Source organism: Dipodomys spectabilis, unplaced genomic scaffold (genome assembly GCF_019054845.1).
Source record: "Dipodomys spectabilis isolate Male_0828 unplaced genomic scaffold, ASM1905484v1 ptg000783l, whole genome shotgun sequence".
Taxonomy (NCBI): domain Eukaryota; kingdom Metazoa; phylum Chordata; class Mammalia; order Rodentia; family Heteromyidae; genus Dipodomys; species Dipodomys spectabilis.
The window spans coordinates 10,762,850-10,780,216 of record NW_024871460.1 but is presented as its reverse complement, the minus strand read 5'-3'; the positions used below and the strand labels follow the sequence as shown (position 1 = coordinate 10,780,216).

Sequence of the window (17,367 nt, the reverse complement as noted above, 5' to 3'; positions counted from 1 at the left end):
CAAGGAAGCAGTGAACGAAGCAAAGGCAGACATGTGTCAGCCTCTATACCCTAGAAGGTTCCACTTCTAATCGAACAGCTGATTTGTACAGAAACACAGTCTGGAGTGGGCTGAAAACCACACATTAGGTTATTTATTTTTCTAGTCCTTCTAAGTAAAACCAGCTGTAACATTACTAATCGTATTTCTTTAAACACAAATAGCAAAGGATGTATCTCACACTGACAGTGAGCAAAATGTTAAGAATTTATTGCAGAAAATAGTCTATACCAAAACTATGTTTATAGTTAATCTATTTTTCTCATTAAATGTTATTTATTTTTAAAATATTTGTAGAGTTTCTGTTATTAATCACTTTTTATCAAATACTGATAAGAAAAAATAAGGATTCATTTATATATTAATATACAAAACTGGACCATTATGTATAGTTATGTTCATACATAGTTAAGAGCTTGAATTCCAAATTGAGGTGAATTTGTTTTGCATGATGTTCTGGCACTGGCCACATTCAGAACTGCAAGTGTAAACTCTGCACAAGTAAATTTAATTTCTTTAATTTCAATATGTTAGTGGTATTAATTATTTCCATTGTCTGAATAAAAGGCAAGTGAAATATTTAAGTTGAAAAAAATATCTAGCATATATTTAAGTACAGAAGAATTAAACAATATGCCAAGAATTGGATTTTGTGAGCTTTCAATATGTCTTCATAAAATCTCTGTAAAATTACCTGCTATTGTTTCTGATTACCATAGTACTCAAGAAAGGATGAGAATAATAAATATGTTAGTCCAATTTCCCAAAGTATTTTAATATCTACACAGGCTACAATTGCTTGCAGAAAAGGGAACTGGTAAATTGATGATACGTTCTCTAATTTTCAAGGACAAATAGATGTACAAAGAAAAGTATACTACATTTATAGAATCTACTTGACATGAAAAGATTCATTTTGTTTATATTTTATTGTAAAACCTATATCTTTGTTATAATACAAAATATCAAAAAGTGTTTAGATATTTACACATTTTATTTTAGCTGTCTTGAAATTCTAAATCTGCCTTCCTTTTTCCTTCTCTCTTGGTTTTATAATCTGGTATTTTATTTACAAGTGTGGGCAGATCACCTCTCCACACTGATGTGTGCACGCGCACAATACACATTCACTAGTTCAGACCAACACATATGTACACAGGTTTCCATATTTCCTATCTTGACTTACGTCTGTGTCAAGAAAGAGAACAAAGCAATACAGGATAACAGAAATATATAATGGTGAACATGTTCAGGTAAGACTGGAAGGTGATGCTATTTATCAAATAATATAAACTGTGGCAAATTTATGAAATAAATTATCAAGTAGAGCCATGTTTTCTGTTCAGCATATTTGAATATGTAAACTTAGGTAAAAATCTAGGAGTATAGGAGGTATGTAACAGCAGATTTTTTTTGGTTAAGCTATAGGTGATGTATGATTATACAGTGATTTCTCTAAGATAGCAATGGCAGCTCATGTTTTACAAGAGACAATTGTAACTATTTAACAAGAGACAATTGTGTATAACCAGTTTAATAAGGAGAGAGTGAACTTTCATGTTTTATCAAGTAGATTAACAATAAAAATTTTAATTTGTAGGAGTAGAAATATGAATATTCCCATTTGTGATATAGGAAAGGTATACTGTTTAGATGTTTATATACGCTATCTGAAAAGAGTGTGTTCTGCTAGCATATCAATATAAAATTTAAATTATGTTTATGTATTGCTATGTATAAAAACTGCATGCATACCACTGAATGACACATTTCATTTCTTTTTTTCTTTTTTATTGACAGTTCTGGGCCTTGAACTCAGGGCCTGGGCTCTGTCCCTGAGCTGCTTTTGCTCAAGGCTAGAACTCTACCACGTGAGCCATAGCTCCATTTCTGACTTTTTTCTGTATATATGGTTCTGAGGAATCTAACCCAGGGCTTTTCATGCATGCTAGGCAAGTATTCTACCACTAAGCCACATTCCCAGCCACATAATTTCATTTTGCCACAAGTTATACACATAATGAATGACTCCATTCATTAATGATATAATTAGATTAAACCCCAAACTTTAACTACTCTAAAGAATTCACAATTCAATTTGCCTCTACATTTTGAGAGATATAAATAATGGACTGGTATTTAGACACTAGAAATATGAAAAAAATTTCCTTTGGAGCATGTAGCTCCAAACAAATAATACATACATTGTAAAATGAGACTTCATTAACCCTTTTTCAATAAATTAGTCTTACCCATAAAATATTTCCCCTCCCCTCTTCTATTCAAAGTACACTGACCTGGTCCTAAAGTTTGCAGGATGAGGATGTCCATCATACAAGGATAAGTAGTCATATTCTTCTTCTAGTGCAAAGGACTGAAATACAATTTGTATTCTATTTCGCTCTTCTGCTATTATTACCCAGGTGCAGTTGGCACCATTCGGATATCCATATGGAAAGCCAGGGCTTTCTATAGTGCCATTGAGTCCTTTTAAAGTTCCACCACATGTATAAATAAATCCTGCAGCAAAAGAAAAAAAGATACTATTATTAAAAACCATCATTTAAAAAACATCCTCAAAAGTTTTGTTTGTGGAAGAATAATGGTAACAATAATTTTGTAGATGATATTTTAAAACTGAAAAATTGCATATGCAAGTTCATATACATGTATGTGAATCAAATGTTACTTGTAGGAAGATAAATATAAATGTATAAATATATGCAAATAAATCTGTGATAAAATACATAGTGTTTTATCCCTCACATTGATGTTAGAAATATAAATTAACTAATGAAACAAAAACATCCAATATATATCATTCATCTTACATTTGATATTCCAGCCAACAAACTTCTAGAATATACTTATCTTTCTTCAAGTAATTTCCAATTTAATTGCAAAAAATAATAAACAACATAAAATGTTGGTGATTATGATATGTGTCTTGCACCTCAAAGGAATGAATTTCACTTTTTTTAGCAATACATAATGTTTGTCATAACTACACCTCTACTATGTGTTTTAGGAAAATCTACACTCCTCCCCAAATTAGAAAAGATTTTTAGAAGTCTATGTCATTGTTCTAACTTTGATGAAAATGTTCAGTATAATTTGAACAATATCCTACATTCATACCGTCAGAGTGAATCCTACAGTTGAAGAACAAAGATTAGAACTAAATGGGTTATGGGAAACTAACTAGCAGCACTGAGCTCAAGATCTATCCTAGTTATGTGGGAGGTCAAAGTCGTTGAGAGCATGAGCTCTTGTTCTATTGTTTGAAGATTTTTAGTTCAATCAAATGTGTGTAAAAGGAAATACATTCAGAAGTGTAGAAGGCAGAGTTCCAGTTGTGACAGAAAGAGGCTGATTGTGAAAGTTATACATCCATTTAATTCTCTCTTTGCAGCTGTATCTTGTATTTTACTTGGTAAGTCATTATTCTGTTGAACACCTGTAAGTTATACAGTATTCAACTCTGCCGAATCGGACGGAGAGGATATCTTCATCTATAAAGAAGCTCTAAACTTGGTAAGTGAAGCAAAATTTTTGCTATTCTCGTCTTTCAAAAAATTAGCAAGAGATTGGACCAATATATTTAAAAGATCAATAACTGTATAAGTCACCAAAAATCAAAGAGGACATTTTATGATTTTCAAAAATAAATAAATAAATATCTTTTTAAAATTGCTTCCTGTAGAGTAATTTACTTTGAAGCCTTAGGTTAATTAGCTATCACCCATCTCTATTATTTTTCTGCCTGAACAGCTTCTAATATGAACTTCCTATGAAATGTAAGCATGAATCCCTTCAGCTACAATCTGTTCTATGGGGTGTTTCATAATTTTCAAGCCTCATCATTCTGATGGCTTTAGAAGGAGGGCATATGTCCTGAGTTAACATGCCCAGGGCTGTCCACATATTTTTATGGGCATGATGATTCATGCCTTCCAAATAATTTTTTGTTTTCACATAGGCAAATTACAAATCCCACTTAAAAATAACATTTCATATATGTATTATCCATACAATTTTCAGTTATATTAAGTATGGACATGACATTTTGTATCACAGTTAAAATCCACTATTTCAAAAGGTTTGAATTTTGAATCAACATAATGTGAAAAAGTATTAAAAAGCAGAAAAATATTTTCCCTCATATATACTACAAAATTGGTCTTTGTTATAAGCTTGGTGTTTGCCTCTCTAAGATTTATTAGATAAACTATATCTTCACAATGTTATGTATTATATATTTTCCAAATTGAGTCAATCATATATATATTCTTTCACTTTGTACTTCTGCTAAAAACAATTGATATTCCTTTAGATCAGAAGAGTAATTCTAACCCATCTTTTTTCTTTTTAATGCTGAAGATCGAAACCAGGGTCTCATTCATAGACCGGTTTCACGCCTACTCCAGTGGGGTCTGCTTAGCATGGGAAACCATCTTTCACACCTAAGAAAGGGGCTTCAGAGACCTATCTCTGAGTTTTGGGACTTCACCGAAGTCTACCTCGGAGAATAGGGATTCTAAGAGGCCTACTCCTGGAAAGGCTGGCAAACCTCTGGGAAAGATGTGTTTCTGCCTTTCTTTTCCTCATAAGAGTGCCTATTAATCTTTTACTGCTTCTACTGCTCTTTGTACTTACTCATTGTCAACGTTCCCTTATTCAAAGCTCTTTCTTAAGAGTGTTGACGACTCCAATATCTGATGAGTGTCATAAAAATATGACTAACTCACCAGAGTTAAGTGCTACCCTGGAAGCCCCTCTTATGGAGGCTAGTAGACAAGTTATAAGTAAATATAAAAGTATTGGGGGTTTCACGAAGTCGCTTCAGCAGAAGGAATTGTTTGCAAGGGATTTACAAGAAGCTGTAGGCTCAGCTAGAGCAGAAAGAATGTATGGCAATTGCTGAGATAACTATTTAGGAGAAAGAATTTCCTGCTATTCTGTTTTATTTACTAAGAGACTTGCTAGATCTAGGTCTCCTTGAAGTTTACTATTAAAGAAGAAACAGGAAAGATCTTATGGGAAAGTTAAGGCCTCTATAAAAATAGGTAATGGTTAATTGGTGACAAACATCGAAACCCATTGTATTTCTTAGAGATAAGCCGGAGACAAGTGCCTATCAGGTGACCAGCTGGTGACCACCCAAGAATGAAGCCCTGCAACAAGATTGTGTAACCTTTTGCCCTTTCTCATGGAGACTTCTGTTATAAAAGTTTGTTATCCTCTGCATTAAATCGCACTCAGCATCCACTCCTCTTGTGTGTGAGTTGTCTGTTTGCCATCTCCCCATCCTATTCCAGGTTCCTCCCCTAGGTGTCCTCCATCGTCCCGACAGAACCCGGTCCGCGGCAGACCGGTGTTTGTGCTCTGAACCAAGTATCTAGCTCAACTACACCCTTTTCTAAATGATTACATTGTATGTAGTATGTCTGTATTCACATTTTTTTTACTTCCTTCCTATTGTTAATTTTCATTGTTAGTCATATAAATTCATGAAAAATAACTTTGGACACATGAAAGATGAAATCCCAAAAGTAAAACTGCTGAATTTTAAAATTAGATACCATCCATTACTTTCAATACATGGGATGTTTATGATAGGATTGCTGCATCGCCAGCAATACTTTAGGAACACTAGATTTGGGGAAAGGCAAAAATGCTATGTTACTCTTTTAATTTGCTTTTGTGACTACTTTTGCAGTGCAATATCTTGTCATATTCTTCTCACCCAGTCCTAATTCTCTTATTCGCTGTATAATCAATCATATCATTTTCACATTTTCATAGGTAGTTTGCCTGTTTTTTCTTTGTTACAATCCCTTAGATTTCTGTTGGCATATTGGTAAACTATACTTTGTTTAAACATTTCTACATGAAAGAATTTTGTTTACACTTTATGACATATTGCTCAAAAATATCTTTATTCCTCTTCATAATACTTGTAGACTGCTATCTCCTTTTCCACATGTCCCTTCTATTAATACTTCCTTCATGTTCATTCATTTGCTCATCTCCAGTCTCACTCCAAGCAAATTGGCTTAGGTTTTCTCCTGGGAACAAATAAGCTAAAACACAAGGAAGCTGGAACATCACACAGACTATTAAGAGGGTTGAGAGAAACACACTTGGCTCCATAGAACAAGTGGACACAAAATTTAAGCTAAATTGATTTCTATGGAACCAAATATGAACCAAATATCTAGCTCAACTACACTCTTTTCTAAATGATTACATTGTGTGTAGTATGCCTATATTCACATGTATTTTACTATCTTCCTATTGTTAATTTTCTTTTTCTTTTTTTTTTTTGGTCGTGGGGCATGAACTCTGGGCCTGGGCGCTGTCTCTCAGCACTTCAGCTCAAGGCTAACACTGTACCACTTGAGCACAGCACCCACTTCTGGCTTTTTCTGTTGTGCTGATGACTTGAACCCAGGGCCTCATGCATGCAAGGCAAGCACTCTACAACTGAGCCACCTTCCCAGTTCCCCTATTGTTAATTTTCTTTTTTTTTCATTGTTAGTCATATAAATTCATGAAAAATAACTTTGGACACATGAAAGATGAAATCCCCAAAGTATAACTGCTGAACTTTAAAATTAGATATCATCAATTACCTTCAATACATGGGACTTTCACAAACTGACATTAATACTGTTTACCGTTTCTGACTCGGATAGTTTCTAAGTGCCTGACATTGTATTTGTATTCCTTAACTATTAAAGTCTACATTAAATGAAACAATTCTGTTTTTATTTGAAATTTAACTAAAAATTTCATGATTGCAGCACATTGTTAACTAAAGTGACAGCAGGATTTTTAATAATATTTTTATTATCTTTAAGTGGTTGTAGGAAGCAATTTCCATTCAACACAGCAATTTATTAATATTAATTATCCATCCCTCCCAACCTACACCTTCCCTCACTTTTCTTAATTTTGGAGGATAAGCATTAAATTATTTACTACATTCTACCCACTTCTCTTCTCTTGTTTTCCCCACTTCCCTTGACACCAATCCCACTCCCTTTCCAAAACCTTTTTTTTTTCCTGGTGTTTATTTAGTTAGCCATTAATTAGTTAGCCTTTCAAATGAATTACACTGTTTGAGTTCTACCTTGAATATACAATATTTCAGTTAATACATTTGAGTACACATGCATACCACCTGAAGTATATACTTTTAAGCATTTTTCTGGTTTCTTTCATATTACATCTTTCCTCACATACAGAAAATTATAATGAGCATTTGTAAAGTATTTTACTGATAATGTAAAATGTATTTTGTGTTATCAAAGATCTTGGACTGAATATCACTCAAGCTTTCATTTTCATTTTTAAAACATTTTCACAAACTCCTGTAACTGATCTTTGCCATATAATCTTGATACATTTCTTATAAGATTATTTCTAAGCTTTACTATCGAAACCAATTCTATTCTTGTCTTCTTCATGCCTTTGGAGCTCTTGATCTTCTACATATTCTCCTAAAAGTTTTCATAATTATTTCAATGAAGTTATACTTTTCTCACTTCTTGGGCTCTTGTCCCAATACCATCAGTTTGTTAGATTTCTGTCTTCATTTGTCTTCTAATTTTACATGATTTTCAGCAACACATACATAGCTATAAATAAGATTGTTATCATAAAGGAAGTATATGTTCATTTATATATTACTATTTATCTGTTTTATATATTTTTCTTAACATAGTATGACTTGCCAAAGACTAATTCTTTTTTAACTTAAATTTATTATAAATGTGATATACAGAGTGGTTACATTTGCATAAGTAAGGTAATGGGTACATATCTTTTTCTCTCACATTTTCTTCCATTTTTCCCCCTCCAAACCTGTTTTCCCCCTAAATTGTGAAGTTCATTCACAACAAAGTGTCTAGTGAATATCACAGTTGAATTGGTTCTTCCTTTGTCTCATTTATGTGATTCCCCTTCCTTCCCAAAATCAGATAAACTTATATACAAGACAAAGGACAGAAATCAAGAACAATGATAGCAGGGAATAAAACAAAAGACAAAAAGGAAGAAAAAAATATCTGCCAACAGTACAATAAAAGCTTCTTTTTTATATTTCTTGGAGTTCATTTTGATAAGCATCATTTTATATGGAATATATACATAGCTACTGAGCTCCTCTACTAAGAATATTCTCCTTTGTTCTCACTGTGCAAATCTTAGAGTGCTGTTTAGTTAGTAAATCATGTCCAAGTGTAATTATTTGTCTTTTACTAACCATTGGATTTACTTGTACATTTATAGATATATAAAGAACCGTGTTGTCTGAGACTTAGTTCTTCCAATTTTGTTAGCTCACATTTCACTGTCTCTTCAATCTATTTCTTCTATCCTCTTTGATTTTATGCTTTTTTGGTTAGATTTAATTCAGTTTTTCCTCATTTCCTGTTAGGCATATTTTAGTAGTATCCTACTTTACATTGAAATGCTTCTTGAGGTTATGAATGCACAATCTTCCATATTGCTCATAATTCTTTGGTAAGCTACAAACCTAAATTTGTGACTTTGTTTCTTCAAAGAACTATTTGGAAGATTCAGTGTCAATGAATATCTATATATTTTTGTGCATACTTTAAATATCAGTATATCTTTGTTCATACCTTATATTTATAAAGGTTTTTTCTATTTTACTGTCATGCTTCAATTTTAATTTGAAAGTTATTACATAGATTTTTTAAATTATTTTATTTTGTTGTAAAGTTTCTGTATAGAGGGGTTACTGTTAAGCAAATAAGGTAATAAGAATACTTAACCCACTCCATTTTTCTTCCTCTATCTGCCCCCCTCCCCTTCCCTCCCCAGTAGTTGTAAAGTTCACTTCCAACATAGTGTCTTGTGAGTACCACTGTTGCATTGGGTTACTCTTTGTCCTTATTTCACCATTTTGTTTTCTCCTTCCCTTCCCCAAATCAGATAAACTCTACAAGACACAGGGTACCAGAATCAAAAGCAGTATTACTGGGGACAAACCAAAAGGAAAAATAAAATAAAACAAAATAAAAAGAAAGAACTTGATACAGTACATTGATGACAACAAGGTCAACAACAGCAAAAAAAAAAGACCTTTTGTTTGTATATCTTGGAGTTTATTTTGATTAACGTCATTTTATATGGTTATATGCACATAGCTATTGAGCTATTATGATCCTCCGGCTAGGACTATCCTAGACATATACTAATTATTACAAATGAGGGAAGCCATGGAGCATCCATTTCCTTGGGTCTGGCTTACTTCACTTAATGTGACTTTGTCCAAGTCTTTCCATTTCCTTATTAATGGAGCAATGGTGGGAGTGTTAACTTGTCCAACCATTCCAGAAAGCAGTATGAAGATTTCTCAAAGGACTAAACATAGAGATACCCTGGGATCCAGCAATCCCAATTCTGGGCATTTACCCAAATGATCACAAGTAAGGCCACACTAAAGCTACCAGCACAACTATGCATATTGCAACATTGTTTACCATAGTTAATATATGGAACCAACCCAGATGCCCCTCAATAGATGAATGGATCAAAAAATGGAATTCCATGCTGCCATCAGAAAAAATGACATGGCTCCATTTGTAAGGAAAGGGAAAGACTTATTTTTAATTCTTTAAAGTGACCTGGGAACTTTACTTTGAAATTGCTCAAAACATCTTTCTCTAGTCTCAGCATATGTACTTGTCCATCCAGTTCTTCAATGTAACCAGCAATTTACAACATTGACTTAAAAGGTCATTTTTCAATTATCTTTTCCTTTTGTTACTGAAAAGTCTCTTTCAATATTTATCACCTTTGACATACTTCTTTTTATTTTTTCCAGTACTGGAAACTTATGACCTCGTGCATTCTCTAGCCAAACTCTACCACTTGAAGCAATCCCACGGCCGTTTTATAGTGGGTTAATTTTCAGAAAGTATCTTACTTTTTTGTCAAGCTAAGCCTTTCTTCTACTACTAGTATCTGTGCAGCTGGAATTGTAGCTATGAAATACCAAGCCCAGTTTGTGTGTTTAAGGTAGAAATTTATAGAAGTCACATTTTGAAAGATTGAATCTTTGAGACTTTATTAGGGTGCTACTGGTCTGCAAGTAGACAATTGTTACAAAGACCTGTAGCCTGCAAATACACTTAACAGAGTTAGAAAACAGGCCAGAGAGGAAAGAAAGAACAAAAACAATACCAAAAATCCAATTCAGCTCCAGTGCAGTGCTAAAAAGGGACGTCATAGTGACTGAAGAGCCAGGAGAAAGGACACAGGATGCAAACATGGAGACACGTGGAGACACATGACATCGCATACCTTTCCCTGATAGGGTCTAGGACTAACTAAGGTCAGCCCAGGAGGCAGGGGCACTTCCAGTCCCAGGCACTGGACTGTCTACTTCAGTAACCTATCAGCCAAGTGCCTGCCACTGTCTCCATGGATCCAGGCACACACATTACCTGAGGGGAGGGTTTCATGAGCATTCCCCACCATGAAGACAAGATGCCAGGCCTTAATGGACCAGATACCAGCACAACTTTTCCATGTAGGGAAGATAGGCCTTAACCTTCCATATAGGGTATGCTTGGAGGCTACTCAGAGCTTGGTGATTAAGGCCATTTAGGGAGTTAATACAGAATCTGAGCATTCTCTACATGCAAAGCTTTCCTAAGGCTTTGATATCTGCATTTTTCTGAAGCAGAGCCCTCCTAGCTCACCTTAAGCTGGGTATCTGCATTCAATCAATGTCCTATCTCACCTCTAGGCTTTTCAGCATTGGGTAGAGAATTCCCTTCACCCAGCCAGAGGCACCAACATGGCTGAACCTGGACAGCTGCAAGAAATTACTTAGACTCAGCCTCCTTACTTCATTTGAAATGGAGATCTGAAGAAACTGCCATGAAATTGTGATAAACCAGATCTCCACTAACTGAAGAGCTTGGATTACAGAAGTAACTACCACACAGCAAAATTATGTAGCAGATAGACAGACAGATATAGGTATTACTATAAATATCGATACTATACAACTATCTACAAATTCTGGTATTTAGTAGAAATTTGATAAATGCTTTTGATCATGTTTCTTCCTACCTTTAATTTATCAAAAACCATATGATAGCCCAACGTTCCAAATTGAGGAAACTCAAAGACAAATAGCTCAGTATTTTAATTTTGTAAAAATTTTGAACAACATATTTTGATAAAGGTTGGGACAAGTACATTCATCTTTTAAGTCTCAGATCATTAGAACACATTTGCATTCCTTTCAAACTAATAGCATTCACTGTGGAATACTATTCCTATATTATAATGCCAAAAAAGCTTTCAGGCCATTGTAATGTTTTATTGAGCAAGCAAAAATGGCATTACTTCATAGACCTTTTTAATTTTAATATTTTTTTATTTTAAGTGCAGTAGATAAAAGTGCAGTGAGAAATGTATAGACATAGAAAATTCAATGAATAATTACAGAATGAAAATCTAAGCTGCCAGGAAGTACATCTCGAAGTAGAATATCGTTCTTCCAGGAGCTTCTCCTGCATGTAATGACATTGTCTTCCATTATTTTTTGAATGTTCATTACCATCAGACTTACATAATGTATAAGTATGCATTTCTGTCATTACATAAGGATGAAATTTACATATTCTTATTGATTTACTTATTAGAGTAAGATCTACAACTAATCAGTTTTTGAAGTAAGCTATTAGGAGAAATATTAACTCTCATTATTTATATGAAGATATGAATAATGTCAATTCCATTGATGCAAAATACTAGTCTTTCCTGCCACGATTCAACTTGTCACAAAACAGAAATAAACCTGTTTCCAAGATTATGGTTCTATGAATTCATACAAAATTATCTTCGGTAGAATAATTACTATACCTAGATATGCAAGTCTCCATACTTTATCTACATCCAATTTTTTTTGGCTCTGTGCATAACTTAGACATTCCATAAATGTTTTAGAAACAATGTGTGAATTTACAGTACAAAGAATGTTACTTGTGATTGAAACTACAGACAAATATGAGACAATTAACTATTTTGCAATATCTAAGTTCACTATTATGATAAAATTCTTCAGTTATGCTAAACTTGAAAACTTGGAGACATTTTTTCCAATTTCATTAACTCTGCTATATTCTAATTTATTTCTTGAAGTAGCAATTGCTTTCTGAAATTATCTGTTTACTTGTTTGGTGTGAATTTTTTCCATGAAATAAAACATCCATAAATTTTGAGACCTCACCTGTCTTATTAATTGCTGGACCTCAAAGCCTGTACAAGTTTCTGGTACATAGTGGACAGTTTTAAGTACATATATATAGATATATCTATATCTATCTATATATATACAAATGGTAAAAACTCAAAGAAACAAAAACTCACACTGTTCAGTTTATATTCAAATTATGTTTTCTTTTACCATTCGTCAAACAAATAGCTTACTGGAGTATCCAGTAATGTAATCTATTCAAAATATAGGAAGTTCCAAGTTTTCAGAAACTAATTTAGCTTCTTTCAGGAAAAAGTTTAATATGAGTTTATAACTATATTTTGTAGAAAGTTTCAAAATTATCCCAATTGAATTACTCATAAATTTATAACATAAATATGAGACACCAAAATTCCTTTAAATGATTAGAGTTAAGCAAAAAGGTAATTTAAATTATTTCTGTGTTCTTTCTTCTATATATGCCTACCAGATTATTTGTCCTAATTATATTTTAGCAAAGAAAAAATGCAGGTACTGAATGTTAATTTCAATTAATCTCTACCAAATATTTGTTTTCTCTCATTAAGAAAAGGAGGAGGCAACAATGCTTGATAAGAAATGTACCCATTACCTTGCCCATGTAATTGTAACCCCTCTGTATGGTATTTTCACAATAAAAAATACTTTAAAAATAAACAGAAACTATTATTTCTATATTGTAAAATATGAGGGGAGTATGTTTAGAGAACATGTCTGTCTTTTAATTTTTACCATAATCACTTTAAAAAGTGAAATATAACACCTTACATGGTGTTTTAATTAAAAAATAAGAACAGGTCCATCAGTTTTAAACCCAGGTTTCTCAATCTATTTCTCATCTATAATTCAACCATGATGAAAAAGATAGGTAAAGTGAAAACAGTTTTTCCCATTTTTATTACTTTTAAGTTGTTTTACAAAGGTGTTTCAACTCAGAAATTTAGTGTATAAGTGAACAATAGATTAAGTGGAAAAACCTCATGTGTAATCATTTTTAGAAAAAAAGTATTAGATCACAATATCACAAATCTTTGTTTAGGGCCAAGACTTCAGTTGTAACTTGCAAAACTGTTTTGCTTGGTATTCTATAATTCAGTCTATATCTCAGCACAGATCATCAAAGTAGACTATGGGTCATAAAGTAAGGAATGTATTCTTTAGAAGTAGGCTTGCAATAAATAATATCACAGAGAATAAAAGGAAAACTACAGTGACAATATTTTCTCCTAAGTCCCTCTATTTTATTTATGGAGCAAAACTCAATAAAAAAATATTGAAATAGGTAGGCCTTGTCTGTCATTTAGGAAAAAAATGAATTAAAACACATATAAATTATATTTAACTTCTTTTTTGTGTGTTTATGTGTGCGTTGGTCAGGGGGGCTTGAGTTCTGGGCCTGAATGCTATCCCTGAGCTCTTCAGCTCAAGACTAGCACCCTACTTCTTGAGCCACAGCACCACTTTCAGTTTTCTAGTGGTTTACTGGAGATAATAGTCTCATTGACTTTCCTTCACAGAGCTGGCTTTGAACTGTGAGCCTCAGATTGCAGCATCCTGAGTAGCCAGGATTACAGGCATGAGCCACCAGTGCCTGGCTTCCAAATGTTTAATAGCATCTGTGGTAAGTAGCGTTTATCATTCTTCTTCATTTAATTCCTGAGGTGATACCTTGTTGAGTAATGTTTATGTTTGCTTCTTATAGTCCACCTTTTTATGGTTCAAAATTGAAATGATACCCTTATTTTTGATACTTTTATTCTGAACACATTTATAGAATTTCATTGATTATAAATTGTGCTGGAGATGTCATTCTTTCTTTACCCAAACTCTTCTGATCCATCCTATTTTTAATTTGATCTATTTTCAATTTTAAAAATTAATATTGTTTCCTTCATGTCACATAGGTGTTTTGTAATCTCCATTATAACATTCACAATAACAGCAATATAGATTCATTTATATAAGAACAATCGACTTGTCTTAAAATTAAATACAAATAAGCAACCAAAAGCTTCTACTAAAGTAAGTTTATTTTGACATTTGCAGGCACATGCAATTTTAAGTTTAATGTTCACAACAAATTTATGAGCTGTACCCCATTACACTCTTTATTTTACAGCTGAATAAGTATATAAGTGAGTATAATTTGCAAAATAGATTAGTGTCTATCTCCTCCTAAAGATCACTGATTTACTAATCTATTCATATTATCCACTACTCTCTTGTAAACTCTACTGCATACATTTTGATATTGATTTCTTCTCATTCTGTGATTTTTTTGGGTCTGGTCGTGGGGTCTGAACTCTGGGCCTGGGTGATGTTCCTCAGCTCTTCAGCTCAAGGCTAGTGCTCTACCACTTGAGCCACAACGACACTTCCGGCTTTTTTCTTTTTGCTTATGTGGTGCTGAGGAATAGAACCCAGGGCCTCATGCATGCAAGGCAAATGCTCTACCACTGAGCCACCTTCCTATCCCCATTCTGTGATTTTTTATGCCTTTATCTTCAAACAAATGTCTGCAGTTCAAAAAGATAATTTTATAAAGTTTACAAGCAATCTAAATTTTTAGGCATGGCATTTCAAATATTTTTTTCTTCAGACCCTTTACTAGTTTAAATTTTACCTTTTAATATTTTAGAAATAATTTAAATGAACATAATCACAATTAATAATAAAGGTGCCACAATATCTCAGAACAGAGAAATTGTTTCTTAAATTGTGCCTAAATGTGTAAGTTTTAGAAAAAAAAATGTCAAATGTGATTGAATAGCCTCAAAAATTCAAAATAAAGGCTGTACTTTCCATGGTTCCCTAAAGCTCATATAAAAACACAAACATAAAAATTAAAGTTTTTTAGTAGTATAACTTACTCAAATAGAAAATTTCTATTAAGTCATCTAATTTGTAATTAAAGAGATGGTTCATCACTGTGATGACTATATTAATATAATTTCTTATGCAATTAGAATAAATCCAGAATAACATTTTTATTTATTTTTTACTCTTGGAATAAAATGGTTTATATTTAATGGTAACTTGGAATGGAAATATGAAGATATACAGTTACCTCTTCCATAAATTTAACATATATCAAATTTAATTTTTAGGACTCAGAAATATCTATCTATCTATCTATCTATCTATCTATCTATCTACAAACCTCAGTAAAAATTTGAAGGGTAGTTTTTTCAAGAAAAACTTCTGAGGTTTCTAATTATAGAAGAATAAGTACCATTATAATTCAGATTATTAGTATGTTAAATGCATAAATATGTTTTGCATTTACACACAAATTGTTGAGTAGATGAGTTACAGGAGAAGTGAACATTGTACTCTCTTTTCATAAAAAAGTAACTTGGACATAAGTATAAGTATTTGCCATTAATTACAAGCAATAACATTTGCTTACTTATTGGTCTGACAATTTTTTTGTTGAAATCCCAGAGATGTTATGAACTCTTCATGCTAGAGTTTTCTCCAGTATGTGATGTCTAAATACTTTTTACTTTAAAATATTTATTTCAGGCTGTTTTATTGTTATTGTAAAGGGAATGTGAAGTACACTTACAGTTACACACATCAGATAATGTGTACATTTCATTTTGAACAGTGTCACCCTTTTCTTCACTTTCTCCCGTTTTCCCTCCCATCTTCCCCTCACAAGTTGCATCCTGCATTTGTTAGATCCTTTGTTGCACAAAGTCTGTGCCCCTACTTACATCCTTTAAAATTTACAAACAAGAAAGACGGTAAAGAAAACAAAAATACCAACAAAGAAAAAAAGCCTCTTGTTTCCATTTCTTGGAGTTCATTTTGATAAACATCATTTTATGTGATATATACATATAGCTATTGTCTTTGTGATCCTCTCCTAAGAATATACTCCTTTCCTCTCAAAGTGTGAATGTCTAGAGTGCTGTATAGTTTCACAAGACCAAGTGTATTCTTTGTCTTTTACTATCCAGTGTGTTTACTTGTAGATATAGCTAAGACAAAAGAGGGAAAACATTCAAACTATATTTCTTTGGGCCTGGCTTACTTTGCTTCAAATAATTTTTGCAAGTCTTTCCATTCTTTGCAAATGGTACACTGTGGTAGAATTCCATCATGTATATATGCCACATTTTCTTGATCCATTGGTCCATTGAAGTCCATCTGGGCTGATTCCATATATTGTCTGTGGTAAACAATGCTCACAGAAGGGGAAATTTTTACTAGATAAGCATCAGACAAGGGAAACATATATTAAAGTATATAAAATCTACTTAGGGCTCAAAAATTTACCCCTCCCCAAATAAACCCTCAAAAAACAACAATCCAATTAATAAACAGGCTAAAGAAGGAAAAGACTTCTCAGATGAAGTAAGAATGGCCAATAGACACATGAAAGAAAAAAAAAAAACTCCAACATCTCTGGCCATAAAAGAAATGCAAATCAAAACAACATTAATATTCCACCTCACCCCACTTAGAATAGCCATTGCAAACAACAGTAACAAAGCAGATGCTGACCAGTGATGTGGCAAAAAGAGAACACTACTATCCCATTGTTGGGAGTGTAAACGTGTTCAGCCACTCTGGAAATTAGTTTGGAGGTTCCTCAGAAGACTAAACATAGACCTTCACTGTGACCCAGCTTTTCCATTCCTGGGCATGAATCCAATACAATACAAACAAAGCCACACTGAAGCTACCAGTACAGTCACTTTCCTTGAATAATTATTTCATTATGTGTATTCTGTCTCTGAGTTCCCTGTTCTATTCCACTGATAGATGTGTCTACCTCTCTGTCAATGCCAATTAAAACAAATGAAATCTTCTTGCATGTGAGAAGATGGAAACATTCAAGAACATTATAAGGAGCCGGGCGCAGGTGGCTCACGCCTATAATCCTAGCTACTCAGGAGGCTGAGATCTGAGGATCATGGTTCAAAGCCAGCCAGGGCAGGAAAGTCTGTGAGACTCTTATCTCCAATAAACCACCAAAAAACCAGAAGTGGCGATGTAGCTCAAGTGGTAGAGCGCTAACCTTGAGCTGAAGA

At 33.2% G+C, this 17,367-nt stretch overlaps 1 protein-coding gene across 4 annotated transcripts in view; it reads right to left on the bottom strand.

Annotated features, from left to right (window-relative positions):
• The window catches only part of Csmd3 (CUB and Sushi multiple domains 3), a 926,836-nt gene that overhangs the window by 809,518 nt on the left and 99,951 nt on the right, over nt 1-17,367 (bottom strand). For all 4 annotated transcript variants that reach the window (XM_042673149.1, XM_042673151.1, XM_042673150.1 and 1 more), the window contains exon 2: nt 2,337-2,559. In XM_042673149.1, coding sequence (XP_042529083.1) covers nt 2,337-2,559 — 223 coding nt within the window. The remainder of the gene's footprint in view (nt 1-2,336; nt 2,560-17,367) is intronic.